Raw genomic sequence first — 12,320 nt, forward strand, 5'->3', positions numbered from 1 at the left:
AGAGTTAATGCTTTGAGTCTGATATGACTTCTTCAGAACTCTGTTGAGATGCTGAGTTTCTTCAGCACTTAGTACTTTTATTTCTGATTTCTTATTTCTGCAGTATTTTACTTTTGTCCATAGGGTCTTGTAACAGAGTTTAGATTTTAAAATAGAAGCAGATGGATGTGATTAAGTTTGTGACAGTAATTCTTTTTGAACAGGTCAGAAAGTCATTTGGAATAGTGAACTAAGTGCATCATTTTGAAGGAAGCATGTGATGGCAGTCATGTGTCAAGCAGAACTCTTGTGGTATTAATGGATGGAATGTTTATACTGCTGAGCTTACAACAGTAAGTTTAGCTTCAAGTTTAGTATATAAATATCAGGAATTCAGTTCAGGAGGATGAACAGTTCATTCTAGTAGGAAGAATCAGGCTTTTAGTTCAGGGGAACCAATCACTCAGCCAAGTGTTTTAGTTTGTGGAGCTTTGAAGTTGGAAGAGCTTGGATAGAAATCAAGATGACAGGACTGAGCATGTTTAAGCCATCTGTAAATGGTTCATGTCACTGGACCCAGAAAGGAACTGTAAAATTGTCTTTGTGGTCCAAGCAAAAGAAACTGGAAGGAACCTTTTCAGTCAAAACATTGAGATAATGAAATTGCTCTGGAATTGAGTTGTTGTATAAGGATAGAACTTGGAAACAGGTTGAAACTTGGTTTTGTTGTTTATGTTGAGACTTTTCTTACAGTCATATTGCTTTGTTTGAAAGATCTTTTTCCCTCTCTTCAACAATAAAACATAAATTTATTATCGAAGAACTTTCGCAGCCTCATATGAATAGGTTTCAATAAGTAACCATGATAAGCAACTGGAAAAATTAAACATAGGATCTGTCAACCAGATTTTATGTTGGGATATGACATACCAAGTATTACTATCATTTGGGATCATAACAATTAGACTGATGGGTGGATAAATCACATTTTCACAATTGGGGGCTGCTCTAGATTTGAAGCAGAGCTTTAAGTGTCCTATGCCTTACATGTGAATGTGCTCAAAATCCACAAATGTAAGAAGATCTCTAACATCTAGTAGATATCTGGAATAAAAAAAAAGTGAATTTATTCCTTTAGAAAGAGACATTCTGGAGCTTTACATTAGAAGTACTTCGCCTTTCAGCTGTTTAATCTGTCATTTTAGAGTTCCCAGACTTTTTTCAGTTTGCAAAGAGCTCAAACTGGCTGTTGCTTATTAGATCCAGCACCTCTATTCACAATCCATTAGGAATCTCAAGTCATCAATGATCATGAGCTTTAATTTTGAAAGATCACAGGATATGTTTAGGTTACTAGGGCACATTAAAAAGTTTCTATTGAAGGCTAATTAATAACCTGATGTCACTGTTTGAGAAAAAGTGACCATAATAGGATGGAAATTTGCCTTAAGTCTGAATGAAATGTAGTTCATTCTGAAACTACAGTCCTAAGTCTGAGGGAAGGAAATTAGGAAGATATGAAGGGCAAATTAGCTAATGATGGGTTTGGAAAATACATGAGAAGATTTGACGGAGACAGAAAATGTCCAACATTTAGAAGGAATACTACACAATCTATACAGATACGTAGTCTTCTACAACACAAATAGCCAAAACAAAAGGTAAATCAACTGTGGTTAATCTAAGTCGTAAAAAAACTGAATTAACTCTGAGTGGTTTATAAGGATGCCAGTAAAAGTGGTGTACCTGAGGATTGAGAGCAATTTGGAATACAGCAAAGGAAGATCAAGAAACTGATTTTTTTAAAAAAGGGAAGAGAGTAGACAGATGCAAACCAGCAAGGAGCATAAATGCATGCTGTAAAAATTTAACTTAGCAAGTGAAAAGGAAAATATTAGCTAGGATAATTATTGTGGGGGGCAGGGAGTTGGGATTATAGTGGAGAACAGGGAAATGGAGGAGAAACTAAACAATTCCTTTGCAACTGTCTCCAGAGAGATGATATAGAAAATCTCAGAAATTGAAGAACTGAGAGAAATTAGTATTAGCAGAGTGGTAGTACGTGAAAAGTTAACTCAATTAATGTGAATAAATCTCCTGGACCAGATCAGCTTCATCCCAGTGTTGAAGGAGGTGGCTACGAAGATAGTGGATAGTTGGTAGTTATCTTTCAAAATTCTGTAGATTCTGGAAAGGTTCCTGCAGAATGGAAAGTAGCAAAAATAACCACTATTTAAGAAGGGAGCAAGAGAAAAAAAAATAGAGAACTACAGACTTGTTAATTTGACATTAATCTTGCTGAAATATTAGAATCCATTATAAAAGGACGTAACAACTGGATATTTAGAAAAGGAGTGGTAAAATTGAGCAGAGTCTACCTGTATTTACGAAATTCTTGTTCGGTAAAGTTGTTGCCATTTCTTTGTGGATACTATTTGTAGCAATGATAAAACAGTGACATATTTGGATTTTCAGAAGGCTTCTGATAAGGTCCCACACAGGACAGTTAGTATATAAAATTCAAGCACTTGGGCCTGGGGGAATATATACGAATATAAACTGAGAATTGATTAATAGAGACTAATCATAGAGAAAGAGTAAATGGATCATTTGCAGGCGAGAAGACTGGTATTAGAAGGGAACCACACGAATTGATACTGGGTCCAGAGCTGTTCACAATCTATACAAATGATATGAATTTCAGGACCAATTGTAATATTTCCAAAATTTGCTGATGACACCAAACTGGGTGCTAATGTAAATTGTGTGAAGGATCCAAGGAAGCTAAGTGAATGGCTAGAAATTGGCAGATGAAATACAATGTAAACAACTTATTCACTTTGGTAGAAAAGAAATGAAAAGATATATTTCTTAGAGGGGAAGGTGCTAAAAAGTGAAAGAATGCAAAGAGATGTCCTTGTTCAAGGATTACTACTGGTTAGCATGCAGATGCAGTAATTTAGGAAGGCAAATGGTATGTCGGTCTTCACCACAAAGGCATGAGTATAGGTGCAAGGATGTCTTGCTGTAGTCCTCACCTGGAAATATTGTGTACAATTTGTGTGTGGGGCTCTGTGTTATGGAATACTTGCTATAAAGAGAATGCAACTGAGGTTCAATTAATTAACCCCAAGGATGGTTCGAGGTTGCTTAATGAGATTGGAGACTGAATCTGTATTTCTTAGAACTTCAAAGAATGAAAAGTAACTTCATTGAAGCTTGCAAAATTCTTATAAAGAATGACAGGGTGGAAGTAGCCAAGATGTTTCCCCTGCATGGTGAGTCTAAAACCAGGGAACATAATCTCAGGATAAGGGGTAGACGAATAAAGGCCAAGGATTATTTTTAGCTCAGAGGGTAGTGAATCTCTCTACCTCAGACAGCTGTGAAAGTTCAACCATTGAGCATGTTCAAGACAGAAATTGACAAGAGTCCTGAGACTGATGACATCAAAGGATATGGAGACAGTGCAGTGAGTGGCACCAAGGTAGATGATCAAACATGATCCAATTGAATAATGGAGTATGATTAGTATGACGAATGGCGTGCTCTCATTCTTACATAAACAAAAAACACAATACACTAGTAATTAATAAACTGGGATGATTCGACACAATAAAGCCCAAAAACAAGCAGGTGCCCCAAACATATCTAAAACATCCGAGACGATCTATCAGGTTTCCTTTTATCTTTCCACTGTGAGGACTCAAGATCAAACTGTCCAGTTAAGGAGGCACTGGATACAACGAACAATGTGCAAGAACAGATACAAGAAGTGCAAATTTCCAGAGAAATAATCAGGCGTTTAGGACTATCAACTTCAGAAGAAACAAAGTAACTGGCTTATGTTGGAGAATAAAATATAAACTTTGGCAAGAGGAGCAATATTCTGCCTTTGCTTCAAAGAATCCCTATTGTATCTGAACTGTACTACGTCTGAAGTCCCAGGAGCAAGATAGCTTCATGAAACAGAATAGATGGCAAAGCTGAGGTGTTATACCCAAGATCTGCAATTTAAACAGCGATTTCCTTTACTACAAAGGAGCCTAAATTTTAAGCAAGTCCCCTTCCTTTGCAGATAAAATCCAATGCCTAAAACAAATGTAAACTGGAGATTAATTTTGTTTTAAATCAGACAAAACAGACTGGTGTTTTAAACTTTAGCTATTTTGAAACAGTTCCTTAAATAAAGCATAGATATCTTACGACAAAACACACTCCTGATCCAGGATTACTTACCTCAAAGTCTATCAGTTGCAAGTGTGCAATTAATGATATCAGCAATCCACTATTGTACAGCTCCTGTGCCAACTGTGCAACTGTTTCAGTCTGAGGCTCCTTATCATTGGTACCACATAGTATCTCTTTCATGGTCAGCAGGCATTTTGACACTTCTTCAGAGGCCTAAGGTTTAAAAACAGAAGAATTAATCTGACCTCCTAGGTACAGCTGCAGAAAGCTAAATTAGCAAAAATCAGATGGGAATCAAAATTATTTTAAAAATTCAATGAAACATCAAAATAGGAAACTGGTAGAGAAAACTCTGGAGATACAACTGCACATGTTGCAGTAAATGTAAGATTAATTTCAGAAAATAAACCAAGAAAATCATGATCTGAAATTGCTAATTTATAATATCATGTTTAGTGTAGTAAACAACATTTTCAAATATTTAATACCATCATTGACACCACACCACAACACTTAAGAATTATATGGTAATACTTAAGATACCCTCATCGAATTGAGCTGAAAAAGTTATCTTCTGTCAAGTCTTTGTCAATGTTACTCTTGATCTCTAGAAACAATGTGGACTGTTTACACGTTTATCAGGAGAAAACCTTAATTGCTGCATAAAGCCTCTGCAGGTGCCACACCAAAAAAAAATCTACTTGTCATGCAATGTTGCAATACAGAAGGCATGCATTCTCTCCATTTTGTAGGAGAATTAGCTAGTTGATACAAGAATGTGAGGGAGTCTTATGATGCAGTGATAGTGTCCACAGCTCTAAACCAGATGACCTAGGTTGAAGTCTAACCTGTCTAACAAGAATGTCATTACAAGTCTGAACAGATTATTAAATATAATTAAAACGATGTGAGATGTCTTGCAAGGAAAACATTATGGTAAATAAAAACCGAAAGAACTGCGGATGCTGTAAATCAGGAACAAAAACAATGTTGCTGGAAAAGCTCAGCAGGTCTGGCAGCATCTGTGAAGGAAAAAACAGAGTTAACGTTTCGGGTCCAGTGACCCTTCTTCAGGCCTGCTGAGCTTTTCCAGCAACTTTGTTTTTGTTCCTGTAAACACTGTGTTACATAGTCTAATCACACTAGGCCACTGCTTTGTCCTGAAATTCGCAATCCACTTGACATTTGCACCGACCCTCTTTAGCAATGAGTTAAACCCTTCAATCCTTCCCATACTCCAGAAAAGCATGTGGTGGGTAATTTGTCTTGAAGGAACCACAATAACCAGTAAAAGATGTTGCAGAAAGCAGCGTGGAGCTGGAGGAATACAGCAGGCCAGGCAGCAGAGGAGCAGGAAAGTTGACGTTTCAGGTCAGGACCTTTCTTGTTGTGCAATGCTTCCTTTCAGTCACTGGAAATTTACAAAGAAAAACACAAGTGCTGGAAATACATAGCATGTCTGTTAGTACCTGTGGAGAGAGAAGCAGAGTGAAGGTTGAGTCAAATATGACTCTCCAGACCTCCAGGAAGATAGAAATGTGAAGGCTTTTTTGCTATCTAAAGTGGGGACGAGAACAAATAGACCCGATCAGGGAATAGGGTCAAGGGTAGGAGATTAAATGACAAAGATGTAATGGAACAAAAGGCAGAGGAAGTGGCAAAGTAAAGAATCAGAACATTGGTCTGCTTTATCTGAATGTCAGAATAACGAACTGCTCTGTCCAAAAGCAAAAATATGAAAAATAAAATATGAAAAATAAAATTCTTAAGAAAGCCCAAATCAAAGTGAAGCACTGAAATTTTTGAACGTATTATTTAAAGTCAGAAGAAGGGGCTGCTCCTCGCCCTTGCCTTGAACTTCACAGGAATGCTGCAGAATGTTCAGGACAGAAATCGGTGTGTGACAGCAAAAGAAGAGTTAAAATGGCAAGCAACTGGAAACTCAGGGTCATGATTGCAGACTAACTGAAAGTGGTTCACAAACCGGTCATTTGGTCTTCATTTTTAACCCCCCCATGACCTCCACTACCTAGAAGGATAAAGGCAGCAGATACATCAGAGTATCACAACTTGCAAGTTCCCCTCCAAACGACATACCAACGTGACTTAGAAACTATGCTGTTTCTTCATTGTCTCAACGGCAAGAAGTTTGGATTCCCAACAAAATTAAAGTCGCCATAGTCCCAGAGAACCATAGGGCTACTCTCTCATTAGAGACAGACAACTGGTGGTAAGTTTAACCCATGAGTCATCATGCCTCAGACTAGGGGTGAAGTGAGAAGGTAGGACATGCATGGTAACCTCAGCTACATTTGCAATGCTGAAGTCACCATGGAGGTCACGCCTTCTCAACCTCACCTCAGGCATGGTGACCCACAGGTTAAACTCACCACCCAGTCACTTGTCTTTAATGAGAGAGCAGCCTGAACACCTTTGCAGCTACACCAACATGCCAAGAACTGCAGTGGTTCAAGGCGGCGACACACCTTCTGTACGGAAATAAGGATTGAACAATAAAAGCAGGGTAGCCTGCAACACCCGTATAACATAAAAAATTGCAAAGACTGTGTTTTGAGCAGCTTCAACAGTGTGATAGTACAAGTAAACTGCAGCTTTGAGGTCACTTTGGATAAATTGTGGCGGAGTGGTAATGTCACTGGACAAGCAATCTATAGGCCCAGGTTAATGCCTGGGAATACTGGTACAAATTCCACCATGGGAGCTGGTGGAATTTGAATACAATTATAAATTGGAGTTAAAATCTAGCAACAGTAATGAAACCATTTTTGATTATCATAGAAAACCCTTTTGATTCACTGATGTCCTACAGGAAAGGAAATCCATTAACTTTACCTGGTCTGGCCTCCTGATATACCTTCTGGAAAAGCTTAGCAAGCTATTCAGTTGTTATCAAATCAAGTCTAAAGGAAGGAACAAAATTGGATGACCACCCAGCAATGATCTAGGCACCTGAAATGTGATCAGCAATTCAAATCCCATCCACTCTGCAAAGTCCGCCTTACTAATAACGTAAAGGATTATGCCAAAATTTGAGCACGCTGTCCCACAGACTGGTAAAGCAACAGTATCACAAACCTGTACAACCATATATTTTAAAGCTGTGATCTTAAGAATGGACACAAGGAATCTTGAAAAACAGCTCACAAAAATCACCTTTCTAGATAAAACTGCAATTGGGTAAAGGCAGTACTCTTCTGGAAAAGGATCACAAGGTGTTTTTTTAATTCAGTAAACATTTCCACAGGGAGTAAACCAAACTCCTTGACAATGGCTTGCCTGAAGGTGTGTATGGATCTTCATAGTTCACAGAGCCTCAAGGAATGAGAGCCATTCAAGTTAATAGCTGTGACATTTGAAATGTTAAACACAAAAACAAAGAACTATGGATGCTGGAAAACAAAAAACAAACAAAAATAGAAACTGCTGGGGAAAAAAACTCAGCAGGTCTAGCAGCATCTATGGAGCAAAAGCAGAGTTAACATTTCAGGTCCAATGACCCTTCTTCAGAATCTTCTGAAGAAATGTCACTGGCCCCAAAATGTGAACTCAGCTCTCTCTCCACATTTAAAATGCTTATTACCTCCGGTAAACAAAAACAAATGGATGGGTTCACACTTCAGATCTGAGTTAATCCAACATTTAATATGGAAGTATGGTTTGACAGTCTGGGAAAGCAGATACTTTTAAGTTGAGAAGTTCAAAGTGGACTGCAGAGATCTCAGGATAACCCAAAAAGATAATTCAGCTGTGCATAGCTGGAGCTAACTGAACAGTATTTGAGAGCCACATTTGCTTGCTGACCCTGGGAAATGCAGAGTAAGGTGCCCCGAAACTGTCCCCATTCTGCTGGAAAGGAAACCAGGCCATTTTCAAGTCTAGCGCTAAAGGAGCAGTAAAGAATAGGGGCTTTCACTTGCTCCCTGAAAAACTGCTGTAGTTCCTAAGTCCACCTACAGAAAATAGCCAATTATCCTACTGCATAGGCCAGCACAGTTGATAAACCTGACCTGGAATTTGAATCCCTTCACTTCAGACAGAAGATCTTCAAGCAAGGCAGGCCTGCAATGATAATAGAGACTGATCGCATTTGCATATTCCTTAATTTCTTACCTTAAATCTTTGTAAATGTGCTTTAAATTAATAACTTTACCACATTTTGTTTAAGTAACTTTCAACAATCACTGTGTACTAAACGTCCATCCTGTACAAAACAAAGCTATGCTGTTTACTTTTAAATTGATATACCCGAGAATTAGAATTGGAGTAACACACAAACTTAAAACAAATGCTTATCTCACAGACCACTGAGGAAATCTCCAGCAAGAAAAAAAAAGCCCGCCATAGCCTTACTCATTAAATCATAACCTACTATGGCCCAGATACTATCATCACTATCCCTTGGATATGCTTTGTTCCACCGGTAGGGCGAACCCCAGATACAGCAGCACAGTGGTATATGTTGGGATTGAATTGCCTAGAAGTCCTCGATGTTAACTCCGGAACCAAAGAAACCTCATGGCATCAAGTCAAAGGTGGGCAAAGAAACCTACTGTTATTACCATCTAATACAACCCATCAATTCCACTCCTCAGTTGATAACTCAATTCTCTTCTACACAGAACATTACTTGGAAGAAACGCTGAGGGTAGCAAGGGATCAGAATGTACTGTAGGTGCGGACTGCAACGTCCATTACCAAGAGTGGTTCAGTAGCATTGCTACTGACCGAACTGGTTAAATCCTAAAGGGAGTAACTGCTCAACTGGATCGGCAGCAGATGGTAAAGTACTCAGGAGGAGGAAAAAAAAAACCCACCTGACCTCATCCTCACCAAATCCCCACTCACTGATTCATCTGTCCACAACAGTATTGGTAGGAGTGACTATCTCTCACAATCCTACAACAGTTTCAGGAAGCGAGTGAAGGTCCCCGCTCTTCATTGCTCTTTTGGCACTAGACTTGAAACTGGCCTGGATTCCTTTCTGTCAGAACGGGGAAAATTTCTGGGCACCTTGCTCTGCAATCTTCATGTTGAGATACTCTCTCTGATTTGCAGCACCATCAGCATGCTAAATAGGACAGACAGATCTAGCAACTCAAACCTGGACTGGAGGGCCTGGCAAAAGCAGCACCAGGTATACCTAAAAGTGAGGCATTAACCTGGTGAAGCTACAAACGATTACTTGCAAGCCATATGGTGGGAGCAGCATGCAATAGACAAAGCTACGTGATCCCTCAACCAACAGATCAGATCTAAGCTCTGCAGTCCTATTACATCCAGTTATGAATGGTGGTGGATAACTAAACAACTCACTGGCGGAAGTTCCACAAATATCTGTATTCTCAAATGATGAGAGAGCTTTGCACGTCAGTGCAAAAAGGAAGGCAGAATCATGTGCACCCATCTTGACCTTCACCTGAGACCACTGCTATCAAATATGCTAGTCTATGGCCAATTCAAACCGTTCCACGTATTACCAAAAAAAATGACTGAAGGCATTGGATGCTGCAATATCTATGGTTCTGACAACACTCAGGCAGTAATACTGAAGACTTGTGCTAAAAAACTAGCCATGCCCCTACACACCAGCTGTTCCAGGGTAGCTATAACATTAATATCTGCTTGACAGTATAGAAAATTTACTACGCATGTCCTGTCCTCAAAAAGCAGGACAAATATCATGCAGCCAATTACAATTTCTTTAATCTACTCTTAATCATCCTAGTGATGAAAGGGTGGTTGACAGTGGTATCAAACTACACTTACTCAGCAATAACCTGCTTACTGATCTTCCGTTTGGGTCCCACCAAAGTCACTCAGCTGTTACAAGCTTAGTCCAAACGTAGACAAACGAGCTAAATTTCAGAGGTGAAATGAGAAGTGTCTGCCCTTGACATTAGATATCACTTGACTGTGTGTGCCAGTAAGGTGCATGAGCAAGTCTGAAGTCAGAGGAGATCAAGGGGATAGATTCACACTGGTTGGAGCCATACCTCGTTAAGAGGAAGATGGAAAAAACACAAGTTGCTGGAAAGGATCAGCAGGTCTGGTAGCATCCGTGAAGAAACAATGAGAGTTAATGTTTCGGGTCCACAGACCCTTCCTCAGAGGGAGATGGTTGTGGTTGTTGGAGCTCAATCATCACTGTGGAAGTGCTTCAGCCCAAACATTTTGAGCTGCTTCATCCAAGACCTTCCCATTAGGACGATATTCAGCAGCAGTCACAATGCCTCAGCTACTGTGTCCATATGTGGCAAGACCTGGACAACATTTAGGCTTAGGCTTAGGCTGATAATTGCCAAGTAACATTCACAGACACAAATGTCTTGCAATGACCATCTCCAAAACAAGAGAACTTAACCATCTGCCTTTGAAATTCAATAATATCACCATCAGTGAAACCGCTATCAACATCCTGATCAGAAATGGAACTGCACCAGCCGTATAAATACAATGGTTTCAAGAATGGGTCAGTGGCTGTGAAGTTGTGATTAATAACTTACCTCCCCACTCCCCATAACCTGTTACCATCTTCAAGACACAAATTGGGAGTGAGATGGAATACTCCCCACTTGCGTGGATGAGTCAAGTTCTACTCAATGTTCAGGAAGCTCGAAACCAACCAGGACAAAGCAACCCACTTTAATGACTTCCCATCCTCCACTTTCAACATGCACACCCTCCACCACCACCAAACGGTAAAGACCCAGAGGACCAAGGGGCTGCTCTCAGACAGGAAGAGAGAGACAGAGAGATGATTGGTGGTGGCTTAACCCAAGGATCACCATGCTTCAGGCAAGACGAGGGGTTGAACAGGTGAAGTCTGCGTAGTCTCAGTCGATACAAGAATTGAACATACACTAGTGTCGCATCACAAACCAACCATCCAGACAGCTGAGTGAACCAGCTATCTACAAGATACATTCCTGCAACTTAAAAAGGCTCCTTGAACAATACTTTTCAAACCTGCAACTTCTACCACCTAAAAAGACATGGACAGCAGATGAATGGAAACACCATCATCAGCAAACTCCCCTCCGTATCACACAAACTTTGGACTGTAATTGCTTTTTCCATCACTGGCCCAAGTAAAAATTTTGGAACTCCCTTCATAACAGCTCATGGGCTGCAGTAGTTTACCACTATCTTCAAGGGCAATTAGGAATGAACAGCAAATGCTGTTTAGGCCAGCGGCACCCGCATCCCTCAAATGCATTTTTAAAAATGTATTCTTTTATGGGACGCTGACATTGCTAGCAAGGCCAAACTCGTTGTCCTGTCCCAAGTGTTCTTGAACTGAATGCTTTGATAAGCCGCTCTGAAGTCATTTAAGAGTCAACCATACTGCTGTGAGTCTGCAATTACATTTAGGCCAGTCAGATAAGGATTGCCAATTTCCTTCCCTGAAGGACATTACTGAATCATGTGGATTTTTAAGACAATGTTTTCATTGTCACTATTACTGATACTAGATTTTAATTTGAGTTATTTTTTATTCATTCAATTTAAATTTGAGTGGCTGTGATGGAAACATGCCATACCTCCTCCAGGTATTGAAAGCCATTGCCATTCCTAACCAAGCACAACTATTATGCTGAGATAACAAGGTGTAGAGCTGGATGAACACAGCAGGCCAAGCAGCATCAGAGGAGCAGGAAGGCTGACGTTTCGTGCCTCGACCCTCCTCCACAACCATTATGCTGTTTGCTGTTTCTTCATCTCCAATATAACCCTTCACACAACTCACATCTTTGACAAAGTGTTTGGCTACCCTCCTGATATATAATACATGTTACCATGTTTTTTTGTAGTGAAATATTTTGGGATTGTCTTCTACATAAGGCCCTGTAGTTGTTATTTATATCTCTGAACCAAGCACAAGATAGATTGACTGACATTGACCTGTTCCTAATTTTCTGATGATGACAGTACTCTGTTAGCCATTCGCAATTCAAAATGTATTTGAGGTATCAATCCTGGTGTTATTGGGAATCAATATGTGGAGAGAGGACCTAAATTCTGGACGTGAGATACAAAAAAAACCTATGGTCTGCAGAAACAATGCTTTAAAGTTTTTTTTTAAAAATAGCCTTAATAATGCTTTTATTTAATTTTAAATATTATTCACT

At 39.5% G+C, this 12,320-nt stretch overlaps 1 protein-coding gene across 2 annotated transcripts in view; it reads right to left on the bottom strand.

The window, feature by feature from the left end:
- The window catches only part of cab39l (calcium binding protein 39-like), a 94,033-nt gene that overhangs the window by 27,631 nt on the left and 54,082 nt on the right, over positions 1-12,320 (bottom strand). For both annotated transcript variants that reach the window (XM_048602821.1, XM_048602819.1), the window contains exon 4: positions 4,219-4,383. In XM_048602821.1, the coding sequence (XP_048458778.1) occupies positions 4,219-4,383 (165 nt within the window). The remainder of the gene's footprint in view (positions 1-4,218; positions 4,384-12,320) is intronic.

Source organism: Rhincodon typus, chromosome 11, assembly GCF_021869965.1.
Source record: "Rhincodon typus isolate 14 chromosome 11, sRhiTyp1.1, whole genome shotgun sequence".
Lineage (NCBI taxonomy): Eukaryota > Metazoa > Chordata > Chondrichthyes > Orectolobiformes > Rhincodontidae > Rhincodon > Rhincodon typus.